General features: G+C 46.3%; 1 protein-coding gene across 2 annotated transcripts in view; it reads right to left on the bottom strand.

The window, feature by feature from the left end:
• Window positions 1-23,850, bottom strand: part of shroom1 (shroom family member 1) — a 32,946-nt gene extending 9,096 nt beyond the window's left edge. Inside the window, exons 1-2 of one of the 2 annotated variants that reach the window (XM_061247487.1) lie at window positions 23,659-23,850; window positions 359-3,275 (exon numbers count right to left, since the gene is read on the bottom strand). In XM_061247487.1, the coding sequence (XP_061103471.1) occupies window positions 359-3,103 (2,745 nt within the window). In that variant the 5' untranslated portion in view covers window positions 3,104-3,275; window positions 23,659-23,850. Of the gene's footprint in view, window positions 1-358; window positions 3,276-23,446; window positions 23,582-23,658 lie in introns of those variants that run through there. The other variant, XM_061247488.1, reaches the window with a different exon arrangement.
• Window positions 23,851-25,915: the final 2,065 nt, after the last annotated feature.

Genomic DNA, 25,915 nt, shown 5'->3' with positions numbered 1-25,915 from the left:
CATCACACATGCTGATCCTGTGGCATTACAGAAGCAGGTCTGAAAGCCCTGGCAACTGAGCAGAAATACACACACACACACACACACACACACACACACACACACACATGCACGCATGCACACACACACACACACACACACACACACACACACACACATACACAAAACACACATACACACGTGCATACACAGTGGCTAATCATTCTTAGTGATTTCATCCCTGATACAAGTTTAATGTATTCAATTAAGTTAGGCCACATTTACTGGTCGTACCACACAGCTCTGGCTGCACTACTTTCAAAGGGCGAAGCAAAACCACATTCCAGCATACTTGCAGATGAGACTTAGGGTGACGTACCTGAAAGGCATGGGGCGTGGAGGTGGAACGGGCCCGGAAGAACTCCGGCGGCTCAGGCTGGTCCAGCAGGTTCTCAGCTGAGGCCGCTTTCTCTGGAGCAGAACCTGCAGACTCCTTCAAACTGGACTGACAGATGTGAGCACCGTGCTGAGGGGAGACAAACTGGGAGTACCTGACAGAGCTGGACGAGGAGTCCAGGATGCGGCCTGCGGAGAGCGGCCTGAGAAGCTTCTTCTTAGGGCCCACACTTCCAGAGACGGGCCTGGGACCCCAGTCTGACGGCTTCCCTGCCGTGGAGTGCCTCTGGCCGGGGGTGAGCAGGGCCGGCTGCTGGGGCTCGGCACTTCTGTGGCCCTTCTTACGCTCCATATAGGCCACCAGGGCCTTTTGTTGGATTTCCTTCAGGGTTGCCTTGGAGAGGCTGGAGGCCGAAAGGGCGCGGCCCCTGGTCTCGAACACCTTCCTCCGGGAAGAAACCAGCCCTTGTTCACTTAGGTCGTCCCTGGAGAAGAGGCTCTCCCTCTCACTGCCGAGGGAACGGTGCGCAGTATGAGATGGTCCCTCGCCCAGCAGGTGAAGCTTTTCCGGCTCGGAGTAGTACATCTTCTTCTGCTCCACTGTCAGCCTCTTTCTGCCACCTATTCGAGCCACCTGCGGCTGAGCAAGATTCGGGGACCTCCTATTCTCCTTCCCGTTCTCTTTCTCATTCTCTTTGCTGCACTCCTTACCACTATCCTTACCACATTCCTTACTGCCCTCTTTGCTGCTCTCTGTGCCACACTCCTTACCACTCTCATTGCCACTCTCCTCCCTCTTCTCCTTGCTGCCTTCCAGAATGCTCTCCTGCCAGTCCTCCTTGTCACTTTCCTTGATAGTATCCTTGCCTGGTACCGAGGGTACAGAGCTCTCTGAAGCCAGGGAGGAACCCTGCGAGGAAAAGGTGGAGGGAAGCACAGTGGGCCTCTTCTCAGGGTTCGGCCTGATCCTTTTGGGCAAGGAGAGCTGCAGGTCCCTCCTCTTGAAGGATGTCTCCCCAAGAACCTTGCTCTGGGCATCCTTCAGCTTCTCTTTGTAGTACTTCTTGAATGACTCATCCAGCGTGTTGTAAGAGTCAGTTGGCAACTCCATCCTATGCTGGCTCTCCTGGGTGGGTGTGGTCCTGGAGGCACTGTTTGAGGCCCCCTCCTCCCGGTGGGTGGGGCCTTCCTTGCTTTGCCACTGCAGAGCTCCACTGTTCCGTCGTGACTCCTTCCAGTTCCCATTGGGGTTGTTGTCAGTTTTGGGCCTGTTAGCCAAGACTCCTCTACTCTCACCAGTCAGGTGGTACAGGAGGGGTGTGGTTTCCTTGCTGATTTTCTCCTTAGCTACATCATCAAAGAGCTGTCTCATCCCTCTGTTCTCTTGGTCAGCTTTCTTACTGCTAATTACTGGGTCCAAGCTTTGGGGTGGTAGACCTGCTTCCTTGGTGCTGGGGTTTGATTGAGGAAGATGGTCCTCTGGACCACAGTAGAAGATGTGATTGCTACTGCTGTGGTGGCGGCGAGAAGTAAGGCCAAGCTCCCTGCCCTGGGCATTCTGGCTTTGTCCATCAAGGGCATTGAAGCTGTGTGACCCCTTATCAGCAACAGGTAATGATCCAGGTGGGTCGATACCATCATTGAGCTCTTTGTATTGGGTTCTTGCTCTGATGTCCTGGTTTTGACTGAAGGCCATCTGCTCACCCTGGGAGCCCCAGCTGTCCTGACGTCTGTGATGGTTTCTGAGCAGCTGTTCCACTTTGCTGTGAGACCTCTCCACCACTGGCTTGCATTGCTGCTCTTCTGAGCACTGCTCTTCCTCCCCCTCCTCCACACCACTGAGCGTGTCTTTGAAATTGGGCTCAGGTGGCTTGCACATGCCTGTCACAAAATAGAACTGCCCCTTGTGCTGGATGTTTCCATTGATGATGGTCTGCGTCCCATGCTGGGTGCTCCAGGTCTGCATCTCCTGGACTGAGTGCCTCCTCTGTTTTTGCATCTCAGTTTGGCCAGTGCTACCCCCAGCCTGCTGCTTGAGGCCTTCCAGTGGAATAAAGCCTGTCGGTGTCCGGCTCACGGCACTTGCAGGTCTCTGTGGTTCTGGCACCTGACCCACCTCACTTCGACTCATTGGGTCCCTCAGGTTGGGCTGTGAGACCCGGCGCCTGTAGATTGGGTCAGGCCTGGGATACGCTGCATCGAGACTAGCTGCATGGGTCCAGCGCTGGGGTGTCTCTGCCACCTGGCCCTCAGGATTCGCATAAGCCCTGGAGTTTTCCATGTTCCTTATTGTTATAAAACTGTCCAGGCGAGTGGGTGGAGGTGGTGGTGGTGGTGGTGGAGACTCTTGGTTGCAGCATCGCCCACCTATGAAGGAGTTGCGTTGGTCACACTGCTGGGAAATGGCCTCCATTGACCTATAGAGCCTCTCCATGCCCTTGGGCCCAGCGTTGAGGTCGTTGGGATTGTAGACAGCCTTCACATACTTCAGGTCAGAGTACTGCATGGAATGGGGGTTTATCTCCTCCTGAATGAAAGGAGATGAGTAGTCTGGGGCGCTGGAGCCCCCGGAAAAGGAGCTGTAGGCGGAATCCCCTTTCCCATGGTGGTGGGTGAACTGGTCGATGCTGCTGGTGGACTTAGCTGGAGAGAGTCTGTTCACCGGACAACTCAGAGGATGCAGGTCCACGTTACTCACCCTCTCAAAGTGAAAGTTGAAGGAATCCATCAATATGCTTAACACAGAAGTGGGGAGTGAAGGTTGGGATACACACCCATCAAATAAAGATGCAACACACAGTTCTGCTGTTCGTCTTTTCAAAAAGTTCAAGACATTTTGTTCTCCTCTTCTTTTGAGTCTTCAGGAAGCAGACACCACAGCCATACGTCTGTATGATACCCTAAGGGCAAATAAATATATGCATTACAAGACAGATAAAGTCAGCAAAATGGCTGAAAACTAGCATAATTGAAGCAAAACTTTTTGTAGATACAAGGTAATTAAAGGGAGGTGCCAAAACCTCCAGCCCTGCCATAATAATCACCACATTCCTCAAAGAATCACAGATTAATGAGGCATGCTGGGTGCATTCCTTCAGCTGCATAGCTATGTTGACAGACAATAACATGTTTGTGTTATATTCTTAACATGGCATGTCGACCAGAAGCAACAAAACTCCCCAGTCCGACCGGTAGATCAAAGGGAAGGCAACCAAGATGCTTATCTCCTCCCAATTCAAGGTCTCCAAGGTCTCTGATAATTCTCAACTCATGGGCAATTTATTGCATTGCCCTCTTAAGGGCTTATCAAGCTGAAAGAATTTCCAGAAATTAAAGATGTTTCCAAAGAACCGGTGCCATACAGTGCTTGGAACTGAGCAAAGCTAAAGCAGTTCATCCAGGGATATCCCTTTGAATCCATCTATTCTGCTGCATATTCATACAATTGCACATTGTTACGATCAACTCCCCTGACATCCAAATTCGATGAATAACATGGGTATATCCTCCACTGCAAAAAAAGTATGTCTTAACAAGTCTTTACCTGGGATATTTACTTGTGTATTAGGATTTTTTTTTTTGGCTAGGTAAGCATTGTTTGGCTTGGTAAACGGTTCATACATTGTTCATACACTTGCGTGTTGCGGTACTATGATTTAAAAAAGATGATCAAATAGGCCCTGGTCCTTATCTTTGTTGTGCAGGCAGCAGTTGAAATTGTACTTCCCTCTAGGGTCTTTCAGGGCACTTATCCTTGGTTATGGGTTTGCACTTTGCACTTTGTTGTATGTCGCTCTGGATAAGAACGTCTGCCAAATGCCATGAATGTAATATAATGTAATGTAACAAGCGATTTAGTCTAGTAATATTAGCTATATACAAGATATATTGTCAAAAATATCAGCTTGTTTTAAGTTTTACTTTTTGAAGTGAAATTGTCTTATCTCATTGACAAATCTATTTTCTTATCCAGCAAAAGAGTAATAGAGATGAGATATTAAGTGTAAGTATATGAGTAAAATACTTCTTCTTTTTTCGGTTTTTGGGATAAGAGATTGGAGAAAGCACAAAGCAGACAAATCCCTGAATGAAAATTGTTGGCAGAGGCATCGCTGTGCAGAAAAATACCATTGAAGACCAGGAAAAATATTTTAGGATTAGTCATGTGATTACCATTAACTGGATTAGAGATCACTGAAGGACTGAGTGCTCTGCAAGAAAATCAATGAAGCATTAAAATAACTAAATTCCATGTTCCTTGTGTGAAACTGCTAATCTATCCAATCTTCTGCACAAATTATGTTTTTTTTGTTTCCATAGTCACTATTGCATTGTGGAGCCTATTCGCGAACACTGATGTGCACACATTTCTTAGGCTGAAACAAACTACCGATTGAACATTCTTTTTAGGATTAGCCTAAATGCTCTTGGTCACATTTTCAGTTTTATTCAAGATGAAAATAAAATGAGGCGTATCGTACCATACAGTGCTGCAACATTTTTTTCTGTTTTTTACTAATTAGCTTCAAACACTTTAAATCTTTAATCACATTTCATATTAGGCCTGTATGGTGAGGTGCACAGACTCCTCCCCTTGGTTAAGAGCGGAAAGAGCCATTGGCAGAAGCATCCGGGCTTCAGGAAAACAGGTTACTGTCTGACAGCAGTCTTAAACAATGAGGCATGCAGGCTGCTGGCTGTTTATCCTCCATTACGGCTCTGTTGTGCGTGATGGACGCATACCTGATACACACTAACCAAGGTCACTCCAAACCACCTGGAAACATCATAAAGGCTATACGAGAGATCCGTCTAGCAGGGCATACAGCACTGAAACCACAGCACAAATATTTTCAGTGCAAAAAAATAAATAAATCTTTTTTTTTTTTTCTCAAGTGTAAAATAATTAGCTTGCTTAATATTTACTTTTGCCTTAATTAATTCTTCTTATGACATTGGAAAATCTTGAAAAGTGTTTAATCTCATTCGCAATCTTTTTTACTCATTTAGCAAAAAACAGTACAGTACGGTACAGTAACCTCAAAAGGATATGTCATTAATTAATACATTCACTGAGCACTTTATTAAGTATTTATTAGACTTATTTAAGTCTTCTGCTGCTGTAGCTTATCCACTTAGCAGTTTGATGCATTGTGTGTTCTGAGATGCTCTTCTGCATACCACTGTTGTAATGTGTGCTTATTTGCGTTACTGTCACCTTCCTCTCAGCTTCAACCACTCTGGCCATTCTCCTCTGACCTCTCTCTTTAAAAACACGTTTCTGCCAAGAGAACTGCTACTCACTGAATGTTCGAATGATTCTCTGCAAACTCTAGAGCAGTGTTTCCCAACTCCAGTCCTCGGGACCCACTTGCCAGAAGGTTTTTGTTGTAACCAGGACCTCACACACCTGATTTAACTAATCAAGGGCATTTTTGTGGTTTGATTGGTTCAATCATTAAATCAGGTGTGTGAGTTACTTGTTACAACAAAAACCTTCTGGCATGTGGGTCCCGAGGACTGGAGTTGGGAAACACTGCTCTAGAGCCTGTTGTGAGTGAAAATCCCACGAGATCAGCAGTTTCTGAGATTCCACAGTCAAAGTCACTTCGTTGCTGCTACACAATTGGCTGATTAAATATTTGCATTACCAAGCTGGTGTGCAGATCTACCTAATAAAATGGTCACTGAGGGCATATTATTGCGCATGATCATGCTGAAACAAAAGACTTCCAAATATACAACAAAGGAACAATGGTCTCTGTTGCTAAGTCTGCGCTGTGCCTAAACAACAAACAATCTAACAACAGCTTCCGGTAAGAGCCTTTCTTTGCTGCACCGCACAGCAAATTTGTGGATCCGCTCTCGGACAGATTATAGACCACAAAGCGGCTCATTCATTTCCTCACGTGCGCCCTCTAGAGTGCTGGGACCCTTCTGCGTCGGAGCCCAGTGGAGACTGTGCGGGGCATTAGGAGTAAAATCATTTTGATGAATTCACAAGCACAATCGGCCTGTTTAGCGGGGCCCCATGTGACGCGTGGGGCAGCATGTGAGGACAGGGGGGCGTGGGACTCCCCTCTTTCAGCACCGTCCTGGACCGGTAATCGCTCAGGTGGAAGTGATAGGAAGGAATGTCTGGAGAATAGACGCAACGCACAAACGCACGCACGCACACGCAAGCACACACGCACGCACATACACACAGTTACAGACACACACAAACATAGTTACAGACACACACACAAACACAGTTACAGATGCACACACACAAACACAGTCATTTGTTTACACTAGTTATAGAAACACACAGACACAAAAACACTATAGATACAGCTATAGATACACACACACAAACACAGTCCTTTGTTTACAGATACACACATACATACTCATACAGTTACATACACACACACACATGCATGCATACAGTTCCATACACAGAAATGCTTAACATATGTAAACATGCACACAGACATGCATACATTTACTCATAAACAAACACGCGGATACGCAAACATTCTGTCTGCCATTCAGGCCTTAAAACCTCACTGACATGAATGAGAATTGAGACACCTTTAAGCATCAGCACTGTACCATTAAAAGAAAGTGTTTTGAAAAAACGACCAAAACCAACAAACCGACAAAAACAGAGAAATGTAAATCTATCCATACAAGGAATTAACCTTTGTAAAAAGGCTAAAGTTCAGCAGCATTGCTGAAAACACCGTCCTTTGTTTAGTTAACTCTGGGACTGGTCCTCGTGGTAGCTTACCTGGTCTCCAGATAAATGTCATGCTACAAAAGTGCTATCGGCTTACTCCATAAAGTCAAGAAGGAAAAAAAACTGCAGCCAAACCACATTCTTAACTTCCTACGTATCAGGAGGGGAGAAGCAGTAAAAGAAAAGCGAAACATTTAACAATGAGTTAATGCAGAGAGCAGCACAGATCACACAGATAAACAGAGAGATTGAGAGAGAGTGAGTGAGTGAGTGAGACACAGAGAGAGAGAGAGAGAGAGAGAGAGAGAGAGAGAGAGAGAGAGAACTGGGTTTCGGGGAGGGTCGGAGAGAAGAGAGAGCACTGTTGCATGCCTGGGACATCCGCCTCGAAGACACACAAAGGGGCGCAGCAGAAGGCATATTTCACCGCCGAACAAAAAGAGCGCGCATTCCTGCGGTCTTCAAAGAGGGACGGGCAGAGGGCCTGGTCTCATTCATGCATGGAGCCTGGCCAAAGTCGGAAGGGAGGGGGGCGTTCACCCCCATCTCAAAACACACCAAGCACACGGAGTCCCCGTTTCAGACCCGAGGGCCCCCTTTTTTTACTACCCTCCAGCGCATTGTGCCATGGGAACCCCCCTAATGAATTATACAGGGGCGCTGTGAGGAGGGTCCACAACTTTCACCCAAACTTCAAGGGGGTCTGAGAGGGGTGAGAGTTCATCACTTTCCTCCTCAGGACAATAAAATGCACAATAAATGCTACAGCGTCAATGGGCTGCTTGTTTACACCAGGGGTGGCCAGTCTTATCTGGGCCAACGTGGGTGCAGTGATTCTGTTCTAGCCCAGCAGTAGGATTCCTGATTCTACTTACTGAGGTCTTGATTGTCAATTAATGAGTTGAATCAGGTGTTGTAGTGCTGGGCTAAAACAAAAACAAGCACCCATCGTGGCTCTTTTACAGATAAAATTGGATTGTGTTTATGGTGGGGTAGGGGGTTAACAAGTTCATTTTTAACCTCCTGAGATCCTGCGTTCCTCAAACGAGGAATTACATTTTGGCTTCACCTGAGCTTGATACAGTATTTCTACAATATTCTCTTTTTTTTCTCCTCGGTCTCAGGAGGTTATGGTTGCTTCAGCCACTTTCTCTCCACTCTCTTTCCAAAGAACTGGTTTGAGCTTCCGGGCCCTTTCAAACTGAACAGACATGACCTGGGTCCAAGAGATATCGTTTTTACTCTGGCGTCCCTTACGTTTTAGTTCAGGTATTTATGCCATATGCCTCTCTTTGTACTGACTGGCCACTGATACATTTCAAAACAGGACGCTTCATCGAAGGTCCCAAAAGCCCAGAGGCTCCGTGTGTTCCTGAAATAATTAGGCCACAGAATGCACTGCACCGTACGTAGGTGCGGTGAGAGCGTTTTGTTTTTCTGAAAAATACTTCGTCCCGGGTTCAGACAACGGTCACGTTTTGACAGGGCCGTGTGGCTGTGTGTCCCACCCACCTGTCAGCCCCACCTGTCACTGCTGAATGACAGGTGCGCTATTCTTACCCTGCACCGCCCCAACAAACCCAGCTTCAACAGGCTGCGAGAAACATCTACACCGTGGTTTATTTTATTTCTGGTTCAAACCGTCACCACAAGACAAAATCACTGCAACCGACTAAAAATAAGTCACTCTCAACAAGTATTTTAGTACTTATATTGATATTGACTAAGACTTTACTTTTGTTGCTAAATAAGACAAAAATATTGCCGATGATGTAAGACAGTTAGGCTCATTTCAAGATTTACCAATGGAATAATTGAACATTTCACTTGTCAAGCAAACAGTGACTTAAATTCGTATTACAGGACTAAAGATGCTTGTTAAGACAGACATTTCTTGCACAATAACAGAGAAACGTGTCAGACACATGCTCAGTGTGACCTTTTATATGTCCAGGTGACATTTGTCATTCATAATTGTGACAGGTATTGCAGCGGTCCCTCCTCCACCTACTTCTAAAATCCCTGATAAGTTAAGAGTAGCACATTTAGCGATGGTCTTATACGTACATTCAGTTTCTTTAGATTTCTAAATATATACTCTAATGGCGATAATGTAGTGGGGTAGGTAAAATAGGGCAGTTAGGCTAGGTCAGAGTAGGAAAAAGACTACAAGCAAAGGCAGATTTGAACATATACTGTAAATGTTTTTGATCAAGTGATCAACACAAAAATGGATAATTTGTCTCCTGAGGGGCGATGCCATTGGTGTGCCAGGCGCCCGGAACGTTCTCTGCACGGTAACAGGATTCACGGCTCCCGTGTCCAATAGCGGGCAGGCCCAGCGGAGAGAGAGAGGGAGAGGAATGCCATTGTTTAAAAACGCAGGAGGTGCCGGAGTTTGAGAACCTCGGTAAGGAGCTTTTTATCACAAGACAGGCAAAAATTCCGTGAGCGCGGCCGAATGGTTCTCCCAACACGACCGCCGCATACCGCCACGAGACTCGGACCGCCGGGAGCTTGGCAATTCCGCTGATGTCATTACAGCGGCTTAAGCGCCTTATCGCCGGGCCCCGGGGATGCGGCAGCCTGACGATGACGATGATGACGGTGTTTCAGACCTTTAGGATAAAAGGATTTACTGAACCACTAGACGGCCGACGTGTGTGCAGCTCTTCAACTATGTAAACACCTGTGGCCATTCTCTAAGACCGTAGAAATGAAAATGGTGATCAGTAAATGTAGCTTTAACCCTTTAATGTGTAAGATCATGAACATACGTTTAAAATGTTCTAAACTGAACATTGTAATGCTGATCAATCGATACTGGTAACTGAAGTTCTAGAACACTGACTTACAATTTTGAAAAAAAACATTTGAAAAACTGCAAAGGGTTTGTTCAGCTATGGCTTAAAACTTCAAACTGACCTTAATGCATGGTGTAGTTAAAATAAGTCAAGGGATTCTGGTGACTATGAGTGCAACCAAGATAATACCGATTACACTTATTCCTACTGGAATAACACTGACCTAGTCCCACAGTAGTCTTATTTCTGATCCAGACAATGGGCTGTAATTGGATGCCTGACTCACGTGAGTTTTTATAGTACAGGCCTTTCCACACACACACACACACACACACACACACACACAGCATGCTGAACATTCTCCTCCACTAGGATAGAAATCCATTCAATTCTCAGGTCTGAACAAACAAATCCACCCCAAAGTCACTTCAGTTATCATAAATTTAGACAATAGTGAACAAATAATCAACAGATTTGGTCCTCACCAATGTGTTCATTTTAGGTGAAATTGCATCTTAGAGCATGCATCACACTGGAATGAGGCATTGCACAACCAGCCAACCTATCTGTCCACAGAAACTACTAGAAAATCTGATCTGCTCAGATATCAGGTCCCCACAGTGATGGCACAACCTGCACACACACCAGGTACCCACAACAATGGTACAACATGTTCACACACCAGGTACCCACAACAATGGTACAACATGTTCACACACCGGGTACCCACAACAATCGTACAACATGTTCACACACCAGGTACCCACAACAATCGTACAACATGTTCACACACCAGGTACCCACAACAATGGTACAACATGTTCACACACCAGGTACCCACAACAATGGTACAACATGTTCACACACCAGGTACCCACAACAATCGTACAACATGTTCACACACCAGGTACCCACAACAATCGTACAACATGTTCACACACCAGGTACCCACAACAATGGTACAACATGTTCACACACCAGGTACCCACAACAATCGTACAACATGTTCACACACCAGGTACCCACAACAATCGTACAACATGTTCACACACCAGGTACCTGCAACAATGGTACAACATGTTCACACACCAGGTACCCACAACAATGGTACAACATGTTCACACACCAGGTACCCACAACAATCGTACAACATGTTCACACACCAGGTACCCACAACAATGGTACAACATGTTCACACACCAGGTACCCACAACAATGGTACAACATGTTCACACACCAGGTACCCACAACAATGGTACAACATGTTCACACACCAGGTACCCACAACAATGGTACAACATGTTCAGATAGCACATTCCCATAATGAAGGTCCCACCAGATCAGATATGACAGCGGACACATTTTCCTGTGACGCAAGACCACTGCTGGCGAAAAATAAGTAGCGTTAATGACAAATGAGACTTCAACCAGAGCACGATACTCCATCACCTCACAAAACCACCCCCTGCTCACATCTGCAAGCAGTGTAATCTTACGGTTACACTGTACAGTCTTATGGTACAATTTTATACAACAGTACATTGAATCAACTGCCTTTAAATACTATCAAAAGCAAGAATTAAAAAAGTACTCTAGAGAGCTCCATTTGGGACTGTATCACAGTCATCTGTTTCTGTCACAACACCCACAAACACATCCAGAAAGAAAGAGGGAGAACAACAGGGGAGGAAACATACAGAGAGGGAAGGAGGAGAAAGAGAGAGGGGAGAAAGTGAGAGGAGGTAGCGAGAGGTAGAAGAAAAAGAGAAAAGGGAGAGGCGAGAGAGAGGAGGAGGGAGAGAAAGTGCGAGAGATACATGCTCACATGTGCCCGAACACAAAGAGGGCGGGAGGCCTTTGTGAGCGGGCAGAGGGCCGGCGGGTGGAATGTGGACTCTGGCATCTCTACAGCACACAGCGCTGGAGCCGAACCCGGCATTCCACAGCAGCTGAGGTGGACCTTTCGCCCACCGGGAAAGAAACGACTTTTTCGAAAGGTATCGGCGTTAACCGGGAGACAGATTTTTAAGAGGAATACCAAACGTGGCTGCAGCGGATAGCAACCGGTTCCTACTGTGCCCAGAGGAGGCGGGAGGCAGTGGCGGATTTGTGTTGGCCTAATGCGCCTTAAGCTTGCAGCAGCTTGTGTCCCTCACCGCCAGTAAAATCAGCCCGCCATCAGCTGAGTAAACTCTACATGTGATGGCATCAGCTCAAGCAAATGTTTAACTTGTTTAAGACACCGAAACCTCCATGCAATAAAAAACAGCATGATAAAAAAACAAAAACTACCAGAGTGTTAAGCATTTACGCACCTGGCAAAGCCAAGCTTGGTAAAAAATTAACTTGCAAGGCCTAATGTCCCAGAACTGTAACATTAGTCAATAAGAAAGGAGTCAAAAGATTATTCATTATTGATATTCGCAGATAACTGTACTTGGGATATTTTACATGGAATTACGGGCCAAATGGTAAATACATAATGCAGTCAATCAAGATGTAAAGTGGCGTATCAAGTTTGCCCAACAAGGCCCTGTGACCCCAGAGATTATCTGAAAGAGCAAGCTGTGGCTCCCAGTGTGAATGGCTCAAAGGGCAGGGATGCTTATGGGGCCCTGGCTCTCTATGCAGGCTTTCCCAAGGTAAAACACACCTGATGATCTTATGATCAGGACCACACCCGCAGTCCTCTGTACATGTCGTCACCTCACTCGATACGGGAGGAATGCAGTAATGAAAGAGGCTCTCACAGACGAGTGAAATGCAGGAGGAAGCGGGAAACAAACTGACCCACTTCTGGAAACCAGAGACCTCGGGGAGTCTCCCGGCCCCCGAACACCCGTAAGAGCTCCCCGCCCTCGAGACGTTATGTGAGCCTGGACACAACCCTCCTGCGGTAACCGCTAACAACCCCGCCGGCGAGCCACCCCACCCCCACCCCAAGCGACCTGAAACAGACTCATAAATGACAGGGGAACAAAACGGCTGGAAATGAGCCAGTCACGATGAGTGTTTTGGGAGTCGGGACCCAGACGGGCCCATGGGAATGCAGGCGCCTCCCTGGTTGACTCCTGCAGACCACGTTTCAAACGGTGAGGCCCGTTTCTACTGAAGCGTGCACCAGGGGGGAACTCCCAGGAGCACTTGGATGGCAGGGGTGAACACAGTGGCATAATCCCCATCAGGGAACATGGCAGCAGCAGCAGGAGCAGCAGCAGGGGCAGGAGTAGCAGCAGGGGCAGGAGTAGGAGCAGGGGCAGGGGCAGGAGCAGGAGCAGGGGCAGGGGCAGGGGCAGGAGCAGCAGCAGGGGCAGGAGCAGGGGCAGAAGTAGGAGCAGAGGCAGGGGCAGGAGCAGGGGCAGCAGCACTGTAAAAGTGTAATTTCAGGCTGTTGAATTTCAGGCTGTGTATTTCAGGTTCAGACTGCTATCAGATGCAGTGAACGCCACCATCGGTCCCACAGGGCAGAACGCCATTGGGTAAACCAGCGGTCTCTGACACAGGTCTGTGTTTTTTATTCTGCCATTTTATTTATACAGAGTAGGTTGACTGGAAATGCAAGCTCTTTTCCAGCAACACTGTGTGAACCACACCCCCTGCCACCCCCACCACTCCCAAGTAGCCTAACCTCCATGAAACTGGAGTACCAGCAGGAAACCCATGCAGGCACGGGGAGAAGATGCAGGGTCCACATAGACAGGTCCCAGCTGGGATTTGAACCCAGTACCTTCCTGCTGTGAGGTGCCTGTGCCACTTTAGCTTTAGAATCAGGTGTCTTAGTCCACACCAGCCCATTTGGGATAAGACTAGACAGCCCTGGGCTGCATTATCCATAAGTTTAATCCGGCAGCCCAGGCCAGGGCCTCTGCTTCCTCCTACTGCGTGTAGTCAGTGCGCACAAGCAAGCACAAAACAATTGTTTTATTTTTCTTGAATAAAATTAATTTTTAACTGCACTGGAGATTTAGTGAACTTCCAAAGTGGTAAAGCATTAGCTAATGCCATTCTGGGGAATGCAGAGATTCCCCCAGAATTCCCCCTGCTTAACCAGCTCTTTAAACCTCGGTTCAGGAACACAGAAAGCGAGATTGGATTTCTGGTATTTGCTAAGAACACCAGCCAATTCCAAGAGCTATTATCTCATCTGGCTATTCTTAGAGTCAAGATTAGAATCTCCCCGCAGTCAGAGACGGGAAGAAAATTGCAGGGGACCGACACTCGACCGAGGCGTAGGAACAAGGAAACAATCGGTAAGATACAGAGGGCTTGACAAGCCATATTCTCAGTTTGTTTCTCAGCCCCACAAGCTTTTTGGGTAATGATTGGTTCAGCTAACCTCTGTTAACTCTGAAGAACATTCTGCGTTTATGTAACCCTCTGTTAAATACAGTGTGTCCTGGAAGCAGATGAATATGGTCGCCACAGGGGATGAATACCCCCCCCCCCCCCAGCCCCCTCTCTGCTGCTCTCGGTACATACGGCCATCTTTGTTTTCTGTATTTTAGCACTTATATTGAGACTTAAAATCTTATTTCTTTGACTTTTTTGCGAGGTAAAGACAGTTTGGCTCATTTCAAGATCTGCCAATGATACAAGTACATTTCACTTGTCAAGTAAACAGTAACTTAAAAGTAAAAAGTATACTTTCTACTTGAAAAGTTGAGTTGAGTTATTTGGGGAAAAAAAAGATCTTAAGTCTTATTACAAGACTAAAAATGCTTGTTAAGACAGATGGTTTTTTGCAGTGTTGGTGTATCGATACACACGCAGGAATGCCAGAGATAAGCTCCCGCAGGTAAAGCACACAGGGCTGGACGGCTGGGTTATGTCATGTCTTCTCACCAGAGCGCTTATCTCCGCTGGGAGATCAGAAAGACAAATATTAGCTTGGGCTCCAACATCAGCTCCCTTCCCCGTTCCACCCACAGATCAGGGCGCAGGTGCATGAGAACGGGAAACGATGGTGGAAGACCAGGAACAGGGCCACGGCTCTTAGTGCTTAGTGCTCGTTGTGTTCATCTCATCTCATCACAACTACCCCAAGAAAAATACAGTAATGGACACCAAATCAATCTAATATTTGTTCAGTGGGAAACTTCAGTGTTTTTGACGCTACCCTAAATCAGGGATATACTCAATCTTATCCAGAAAGGGCCGAAAGGGCTTTTGTTCTAACCAAGCAGAAACATACCTGACTAGTTAACTACAGAATCTTTGCTAAGTGACTGCTTGGTTGGACCAAAAGCCTGCACCCACACCTGCCCTTTCTGGGAAAGATTGAGTATCCCTGCCCTAAAGTAACTCAAAGTGGACTTGGTTTCATCAGTGTGGGTAAGTCAGGTAGTCCCCGTGCCGGTATTCCCAGACACATCCCAGACGAGAGTATTCCTCACTGGCCTGTTGTAACTGTCAGCGGGAGTAAAGCCGCTGGATGAATAGCACAGGGTAATGTTATCTGGGAAACGGAGCTCTGATGAAGCCGCAGATCACGTACTCAATTTACTCCTTTAAAACGAAGACAAATTATGAGCCCATTCAGAGTTCTGCTGTCTGGGGACATCCCCACCCACCCCTGCATGACCCTTTGCCCCCACCCGAAAACCCCCCTCCACCTCACCCCCTTATTCATCCAAACTCCGTCACAACAACCCGCTCACCATTAATCCGCATTCATCACTAAACACAACCCTCTCACATTTCTTCAAAATACAAAACAACACTCTCGCCCTTAATCTGTATTCATCACTAAACAAAACCCTCTCATATGTCTAGAGAACACTAAAAACAACCCTCCTTTTACAATTCTGAATTCTGTCACCAACACAAACACAACCCACTGACCTATATTCCAGTCAGTAATATTTTTTAGTAAAATCAGTATTATTTTTTACAGCATCCGAACAATAATCACACCATGTAATAACATACTGTACACTTTACGTACCTGAACAAACAATAAAACAGGAAATAATAAGCAGATATTGTTTTTCAACCCCCCGCAATGTGCAGGTATGGTATTGGATATTTGTTACTGAATCAAGTCAAGTTAACTACTTGCTCAAAGGCCCCATTCCAGGATTCAACCTAAAGACCTTCTGGAACAAGGTCTGAGTCAAATTGTTTCATCGTTCTGGCAGGTCACAATCCTGGGTGCAACACACAAAGTCCACAGACCCAAGTCCCAGAACAACAATGCCCAATTTCTGCCAATGGTCTGGAACTGAGACGGGCCCCCTCTGCCAGGGGTGCCCACAAGGGCTGATCTGTTCCAGGATTGAGAGCCAACTTTTCATCACATAATCAACCAGCGCTTGATTATTTCATTAGCTCAATCATATCATGAGCTGACATTTGTACTCGCCCACAGACTGAAAGCTCATCCTAGATAGTACTGTGCTCAACTACAAGGGTGAACCAACGTAGTTTACAGAGCCATTAGAAAACTAAAACTAAGGTAAGTGGTTGGAACAAAAACCAGCACACAGACAGGCCCTCCAGGACCGGAGTTGTACACCCCTCCCCTATGCAGTTTTCTTGTTGATTTAGTTCCCTTTCACCCTCAAGTACTTCCCTTACCCCTTTAGTCCCCATTCACTGCCCAAAAACCCTCTCACCCCCCCATTCAGATAACTACACCCCTCTCCCCAACAAACCCTATTAATTCAGACACATCTGACACCTTGTGTGGGACCACACAGACGAGTCCTGACCCCTTCACCGGTAACTGACCTCCCAGGACCTCCCACTTTCTCCCTCCATCAAGTTAACTGACAGGCTCAGTGGAACATGGACTGGCTTGAGTGGGTATTTCTGATACTGGAGTCCTGCAATGCTCGTCAGTTAAATAAAAAGTACACAAAAGGAACCTGTGTCACAATAAACACCATGTTTGACTGTTTGCTGTTGTTGATTGGATGAGACTGCTCTAGTATCCAGTCTTGCTGCTGTTGATTGGATGAGACTTTTGTGTCCTGTCTTACAGTCATTGATTGGATCAGATGAGAACAGCACTCTTGATCCAGTGTAAAAGTATGGGACAACAGGACACATCATCCCTGAACATAAACAAGGACTTTGGCCTAACCGCACTATGCTCCTGTGGTTAGGTGCACTAAAAAATGTTCTTACAGTCACAGCATTATTCATATTATAATCATACCTGGATACTTCACATTATGACAGAAAACTAGCAGGACATTATCAAGTGCGCACACACACACAGACACACGCACACACACACACACACACATACACAGACAGACAGACACGCACACAAACGTAGGTCGTTTTGCTTATGCTCAGATTGGATTTGACTTGCAAAATGTGCAGCTGGTGCCCAGCGGACAGAAAGGCGGCCCTGAAACAGCTCGACCTGATGATTAAACACACTGGTGGGAATGTGAAGGTCACCCCCTCACACACACACACGCTCCCCGCCCCCATCCCCCCCATCCCCCGCTGTTCCTCTAATTACGCTACCTGCAGCCCAGGGCAGGCCTCCTTCTTCGCTGGTAAAAAAGGGTCTGACCGGTTCTAATCCCCCAAATTCCTTTTCTCCTGGCCTGTAACATCACATCCCCGCTGGGCCTCCGGTCATCTGTCCGAGGCACTGAAATCCAAATCTCCCCCATTCCCCTCCCTGACAAAAAACACACGAGCTAACTACACTGCTATAGCCCTCCAATGCCTATATACTGCAATGGAGTGATCCTTAGCTTTTAAATGACTTTTATTTGTATGAAAATGATTCAGCTAATGCAGATATCCACTACAACTACTAAGTACCACAACAAGTTTTCACTACCTAGAGGTGGGGGTTTATATTCCAGGTGTTTTGTGTCTGTTATCTTATTTTGGCTATTCGCAATGGCTGCCCGTCAAAGGGAGGGGCCTACTCGAGAAGGGGGCTTGATAATACAGTGGAAAACGTGAAGGAGAGGAGAGGAAAATCGCCACCCATCGCTGAAACCTACCCTGGAATTACAGTGAGATGAGACCTGAAAGAGGAGCGTTGAAAAGGCCGAAGAGGAAGAGCCAGGATGAGAGAAGCGACAGATGAATATCAGCGAAAGGCCATGGAAGGAATATTTGGTTACAGAGGGACAGTGACCGTGTGTGCTGGATGAAGGGGACTGCAGGTGTGTGTGGTGTTTACAAAAGCACACAAGGCTAAATGATTATGTGATGATTTTGGTTCCTCCCCCAGTCAATGCACTGTAAATGGCTTCCATTTTATGAGCTCATAACGAGCGTGGCTGCATCCACCTCTGCTATCTACGGTCTGGAACAGTGACAGTCCGTCACGGACACCTCTTCATCAGGGACCCCGGAACGCCCTGAATGCTAGCACGAGGGGGGGAAGCACTGCTCGTGTGTCTGTGTGTCTCTGAATGCACACTCGGGCTGGGAGTACAGGGTCAGTCACAAACTGTGGGTGCTCACACACACACACACCCACACACACACACACTCATACACATACACACACACAGGGACTGCAGGGTCACAAACTGTGGGAGCTCACACACACACACACACACTCACACACACACACACACACAGGGACTGCAGGGTCACAAACTGTGGGAGCTCACACACACACACACACACACACAGGGACTGCAGGGTCACAAACTGTGGGTGAACCCCCATAGTAGAGACATTCCAGCATCAGAGCAAAGGGGAAAAAAACTAGGAAATAACCTCAGCTGATTGGCTGGAGAGTGAAAAGGGGTGGAGGTTCTGAGCAAGTTGAGCAGAACGTTTACATGGTTTACACTCCAGGGATCAGACAGTGTGAGTTCTGGACCAGACCTGCACCGAGTCAAGACCTTTTACCCCTCACTGAGATGGCTTTGCTGTTCCTCCCAGAGTTCACAGACACAGACACAGACACAGACATACAAATACACACATATACATACACTATACACACACACATATACGCACACACAAACACACACACAGACATACAAATACACACATATACATATGCATACATACACGCACATACACACACACACGGACACGCACACACTCTCTCACACACACATACACACACAAACACGGACAGGGGAGAACTTCACCCCTGTAGGCATACTTGTGACACACAGCTCTACAGATTACTCAACAGAGAGCTTAGAGAAACAATGCAGGAAATGTGGGTCTGTGACTAAAAAATAAAGCATTACTGTCACTCAAATCTCAGAAAAGCGCCAACCAAGGATTCTGGTTACCACTTCCTGTAGACTCTACATTTCACGCCAGGTCTCTTTTTAGGGAATCCACAAGCTCTTTATTTACCAACTGACGACAGCCTAGAGTGTGATGATGTCTGAATCCTACGCCAGAGTGCAACTGCATCCCAGAGTAAAATTTCAGCTCAAACAGAGAATAAGAGGCACTCTGCGGTGAATGGCGCTCATCGTAACAGGCAGATAATTCCTGAGGAAAACCGACTAATAACATGCCCACCCATCTGTGCAAAGTGGACGTAATCCACAAACCCTGGGCCTGTGTGGAATGCCAGACATTTTACCGCTCCTCAAGCTGACCCCTGTCATCTCTAATCACTTTCTCAGATTAAAACTCTCAAATATAATCAAACAGGTTCCCACAGCACGCCAAACCTCCCCCCCCCCCCCAACCAGTCATCATAAGCAAGCACTGGCGCCGTCCAATCATGTTCCGAGCTCAGTGGACCGTTGCATTCCAAGGGAAGTCAAGCCGTTACTAATGTTCTACATAAGACCCTGTGTGATACAGTACACAAAAGAGACAAGGCACTGAGCAAACCCACAAGGACATGCATGGCTCAAATAGTGCTGTGACCTTTGACTTCTAACCTCTGACCTGGAACGATAAAGATCAGGGGTGTGTCCCAATACTCTAAAAAATGTGTCCTCCTATCCTCTGTGCATCTCCCCGCCTCATACTTCTAGATAGGAGGCCAGGTGGTATTGGCCCCCAATGCTGCTAAAGTGAGGGCGTACTGAACAGGACCGTCTCAAAGCGCTGGCTGTAACTCTAACCTGCCGTGGCTGAATTTCCACATTGATCACATTCATTTTTCATGGCTGCTGATCGCAATCTACTGCCTAATGGGTCCATGGGACCAGACACCCTGGGGTTGCACGGTAGTTTGCACAGGGCACAGCGGCTATAAGAGAGAATGGAGAACTGGGCCAGAGCAAGCAGAGCATGACGCATAGCTCACCTGCCACACATTCTGACACACAGTCCTTTTTCAGTTCGGTTTCAGGCCAAACCAGAAAATCGTAACGTACCGTACCCGACGGGTTTCACTAACCAACGCAACCAGATGGGCAAACACGGCGTGAGTTCTGTCAGTACTTTTCCACTGTCAGCCAACACTCAGACGCCGTTCAAAACAAAAATCTTCCATCTCCCTAAATTAAATAAATCAAGACATTTCTGTTTTTGGCAGGGATCAGCAACTCACGGTCCTACAGGGTCTTTCACCCTCCCTCTACCTTGGAGTCAGGTGTGAAGACAGTTTGGCCAATCAGCAGCACTAATCGCCCAGGAGAGGAGGCTGGATTTGGATTGGGGGTCCAGAGTTGACGATCCCTGGTTTTTATGGTTCCACAGGTTTTGGAGTCTGAGCCGGGCCTGCAGTAGCAGGTGCTCACGTTTCACGTTCAGGTGTCGGCTTACCCCAGCTGCCGTGACTCACTTTCATATCTCCAACCGCCTTTCACTGGAAAACTATTCATAAAAAGACTCATAGGAGGCCTCCAACACAGACCCGGAAATATCAGCACGGGCAGGGAGTTTTCTGGAAAAGGGAGTTGGATTATCAAACATCATCTGGAGCTGGGAGGTGAAAGCACCATGACGGCACTGAAAGCTGCAGGCGTGGGGGACGGAGGCGCAGGGGGAACGTCCACGCCCTGCAGACAGAACACACCCCGATGTGCCTGCGTGTTTCAAGACGGGGGCGGAGGCGGGGGTCTCCAAGGCCCCGTTTCCATTAACAGCAGCCTCCAGAGTGAGCCGTCTGGGGTTGTTGTGGAAAAACAGAGCCAAAAAAAAGCCCCAATAAAAGAAATGGGAGTGGCTTGCAGTAAACCGGTCATGCTTGCTAGCCTTTCGATTTTCCATGGGGAGAGAGAGTTTGAGAGTGGATATGCCTTGATTTCCTGTTTGGAGAAAGTGGCCAAATGCGAGAACGCTTGAGTGAGATTTAAGCGTAGGGAGCATAATGGGAACCTGACCACAGATGTGGGTGGTGTGACACTGGGCTCTGTTGCTCAAAATGGCGGACGCGTCTTTCTGTTCTGTAGTGCTGCTCTTTCTGGAAGTCCATTATGCAGAAGGCTGCAGCTTTCCTCATAATCAGAGCACTGAGTGACGCATTCAGCAAGTGGTCTAGTGCAGACCTGGGTCAAATACGTAATAGTTTTGAACTCAATTGCTTTTCTTCACTCAATCAATCTTGCCTGTTGCAACTGAGCCAACCAAGAGGATCAGAAGTTTGTAGTTTTTCAGAGTATTTCATACTATAGGTTACAATACACCAGACAAGATTAGTAAAGCGTAGAAAAGTATTGGAATGCAAAAAAAATTTGTATTTGACCCAGGTCTGGTCTAGTGGGTAGTGTAATGGATAGGGAAGGTTGCAGGTTTGATTCCCTAGTGCTGTAGAACACGGCCATTAAGCAAGATACTTAACCTAAATTGTTTGTTTACATCCAGCTGTATAAGGGGATAATGTATACGCATGCCAATGTTGTGTAAGTTGCTCTGGATAAGGCCTCAAACTGTTGCATAGCAGTGTGGACTGTGTTGTTTCCTTGTTTACTCCCAACACTCCCAGCTCCTGTGATATCTATGTTTTAAGACACCAGGGGAATGTCCCTCTGAAATTTCAATTGTACTGTCTGTGTGCTTTTGACGCTATTTTGTTAATTCAAGCATATCAGCTGCAGCACTGTGTCTATACATTCTACCTGTATTGTGTGTTTTGCGTTTTGCGTGTTGTGATTACAGTGAAGTAAATGGTGAGGTGGAAATCCAGGTTCAGAAATTAGTCATTAAATTACAAATAAAGTCCTCCCCATCAGAGAATTCTGTTCCAATCACTTGGATTTGCTAATTAGCACAATTCTTCAGCCAGGAGGTAGAACTAATGCGTGAAATCAGCTGGCATCAGAGTTCATGGGTGGAAGAAATACATGGCAGGACTTTTACTTTCAGACCCCTGAGACATTCCACCTCTGATCACTATCAATGATGTCAACTGAAAATTTGCCTATCAAATCAGTTACCCTTAGGTAGGCCACATTTGTATGTGTAGGTGCACATGTGAGAGTGTGTCTGCACATTGGACTCTAGCTGTGTGTCACCGTGCAGTGTTTATGTCTAGTGCTCGCATTGTCTTGTGTGTGCGTGTGTATGTATGTGCGCGCACATGCGCGCGTGCGTGTGTGTGTGTGTGTGCGTGTTCGTGACGCTACTGTACTGTAGGTGCAGCACTCCGCTACTGCCGCTGCCAGCGAGCACACAGAGCAGTACTGTCCGCACCGCTCCAGAGATTAGGTTTCAGGACCAGGACAAAACCTCCGGGTCCGGTTACCTCCAAAACAACGCCCAACAATAGTGTCGTTTTTGTTCCCACTTTAAATTAAACATACAGGAGTCATTAGGCTGAAAGGAGAACGATGAATTATTTAATGGACTCTAAGGTGACTGCATTCCTGCGTTTATATAAAAAGACGCCCATGTAAGCTTTTTTTAATGTGGTCCCATCACGTGAAGTCCTCTAGTTCAAGTGCACTTTGTGAGAAAAGTATACTCAAGTAATAATTGATGGATAAATGATTCAGAATATGTCGTTGCACCGGACACGAGAAAGGACTGGCAAACTATTTCACGTTCGAAAATAGGAATACCTATGCGGCAAAATACTCGTTTTGCTAGACTTTTTTCATCCACGCATTGATGAACCGCAAGCGTGATAAAATGCAGTTATTGCTGTGATCTTTTACGTAAACAAATGCCATTCAGACAGTTCAACTTCAATTATTCTATTCAATATCTGTAAAGACAACACGGAGAAGTTTCAAAACTTTAGAAACTAGGCATGCATCTCGATGCTATTAATAATCTGTAAATAATTAAGAGGTCGTTTATGCAAATACAAAATTGAGTCCGTCCAGAAAATAGACGAATTGCTGTCATGACAAAATGGTGACAACATAAACGAACACCTACATTCATTATCAGTTTGCAGAAAAAACGTTTGCTGTTATTTTCTATCCTACATTACACACTCTAGGCTATGGATTCTTTAAACAAATAGCCTAATAAAATAAATAAATTGTTCAACATTCAATTTTCGTCAATATTCCCATTAACAGCAACAAGTAAGATAGTCAATCTGCTTATTCAGCATTCCACTAAATATTAAAGCAGATATTGGCCACTGTAACTAACATTCGTGGTGAACACACCTGTCAAATTGATGATATAACATGAATTATAATTTCATTTAATTTTATCATTTGTAGAGCATGCTTACGTGATCAAATGTAAGGTTTAGGTACGTTCACAGGCCGACGTTCTCACAGGTTGTCTATTTACACGGCTGTATTAATTTTTTGCTTTTGGTATATCTGTCGGGACTGACATTTCTGCCCTTGCCACTGAACCGTTGCCGACCGAAACTGTGTCACGTAGATGAGAGTACAGCGATACCAGAAACACCTGACAAGCGTCATAAACATAGCCTACCTGTAGTCCCTTTTGAATTTACTCCTGTTTTCTTCTTACGCCCGGATGACTTTCTTCTCAACAGTGAGTCCCTTTCCCAGCTGAATAACTAGCTTTAAAGTTCAAAGCACTTCATGTTCCCTGTAAAAAATGTTCTCATAAAAACACTTGTCTACGAAAAGTGTCCACCCGGCACTGCGTTTTCCGCGTACTTCACCCCCGCAGCAAGCAAAACGGCCAAGGTAACCGAGTTACCACGCAACCAATCAGCAAGTGACGGGGCGGAGTCTACAGTGTTAAAAAATGTATGCTGGTAGAACTGGATGCGACGTAAAGTTGGTCCAATTACGAAAATCTGAGCAGTCAGGTGGATATGTTCTTGTTTCATTCCTGACACGCACATTACTTAATTATTATAGTACTGATGTGTACGGCCTGTTTGTCGGTGGTGCTTTGTGTCCGTTTTTGTTTGTTTGTTTTTGTTGTTTTACCATTTCCTACCCGGAGGCCAGTGGCCACAGAGCTGAAGGTCATGAAACAGGTTTGGAGATGACTCCTGATATTTTTTGTCATAATAAAGTCCTTTTAGTTTAGAGTTTCACCTTAAACAGTGAAAGTGCCTAAATTATTGCTTGGTTGTTTGGCTTTATTCTCTGTACCGTTATAACTGTGACAGAGGTGTTTAGGGTCCACAAGGGTGTAGGTTTAGATCCCATGGATGATACTGGTGTGGACATTGATACTGTGCATTAACAACATGCCAACAGCCGTCGGGGTGATAAGGGATAAGAAACAATCATAACATAAACAAGTTCATAAAAACAAAATAAATGAGTCAACTTAATGCCAGTGCAGAAATTTGTGATAGTCATTCCAATACTTAAGAGGGCACATTTAAGATTATAGTGACTGAAAATTCACTCATTCTCTCTAAATAAGGGAAACTTTTAATTTGATAATTGTGCACTCTGATCTTTGGGATACATCTGAGAATTGCAGAAGGGTTAATATTCTGTGAATAACACAATGAGGAATTGGAACTACAGAGCCTAATTAATTTCAAGGACCTTTGTACACCAGAGCAATATAAACTACTTTGAATCTCAGCGATGCGAAGCCCCAGCTAATCGCAAACTCTAATACCAAGGAGCAGGCAGCCCTGTTCAACCTTACTCTGTATCTACACCTATTTACAAAACTCCATAATGCAAAATAAGAATAAAAATATAATATTAATGTAAAATAATACTTATTATAATAATAAAATCCGGAAATTATTAATTTATAGAAACTCGCTCCGTTTCTGTGAGAAACCTAAATTGGACAAGGTGTATTCCATTTTCTTATGTTAATTAAGTAGGCTAATGAGGTCTCAACCCATGTTAATCTACAAACCAGCTGTTTTCAACTGCATGATTGAAGATATATAAGATTAGCAACCCCATAGCATGATGCTGTCCATCCCCCTACCATAGCGCACGCAGGCACGCAGGCACGCAGGCACGCAGGCACGCACGCATGCACGCACGCACGCAGACACGCAGGCACGCACGCACGCACGCAGGCACGCAGGCACGCAGGCACGCACGCACGCACGCACGCACGCAGGCACGCAGGCACGCAGACACGCAGACACGCACACACACACACACACGCAGACACGCACACAGGCACGCGGGCACGCAGGCAGACACGCACACACACACGCAGACACGCAGACACGCACACACACACGCAGACACGCAGACACGCACACACACACGCAGGCACGCACGCACGCACGCAGGCACACACACACGCACGCACACACACACGCACGCACACACACACGCACACACGCATGCAGGCACGCAGGCACGCACACACGCACGCAGGCACGCAGGCACACACACACGCACACACGCACACACACACGCACGCACACACACACGCACACACGCACGCAGGCACGCAGGCACGCAGGGGTCTGGAAGCAGAGCCCCATGCTCAGTGCTTCTGTATTGCATGGGGCAGCAGGATTGCTGCCATCTCTAGGGACCTATCCAACAACAAGGCCCATGAAACCCACGTAGCATGCCAGGACACTATGTTTGGTGTGCTGTATAAATATGTAAGTAAAGCAATCATTTCTGAAACTGTCTACGCATAAAATTAAGGGATTATATTTCATACTGATCTTTTAGGTACTGATGCATATGCGCCTTTCATTCTAATTCTGATTAAAATATTGTTTCATATTGACTATGTGAAGCAAGCAAGTATTTACACAGTGTCACAA

Source organism: Conger conger, chromosome 7 (assembly GCF_963514075.1).
Source record: "Conger conger chromosome 7, fConCon1.1, whole genome shotgun sequence".
Taxonomy (NCBI): Eukaryota; Metazoa; Chordata; class Actinopteri; order Anguilliformes; family Congridae; genus Conger; species Conger conger.
Note: the sequence above shows the minus strand (reverse complement) of the source record. Positions and strands in the feature narration are given on the sequence as shown.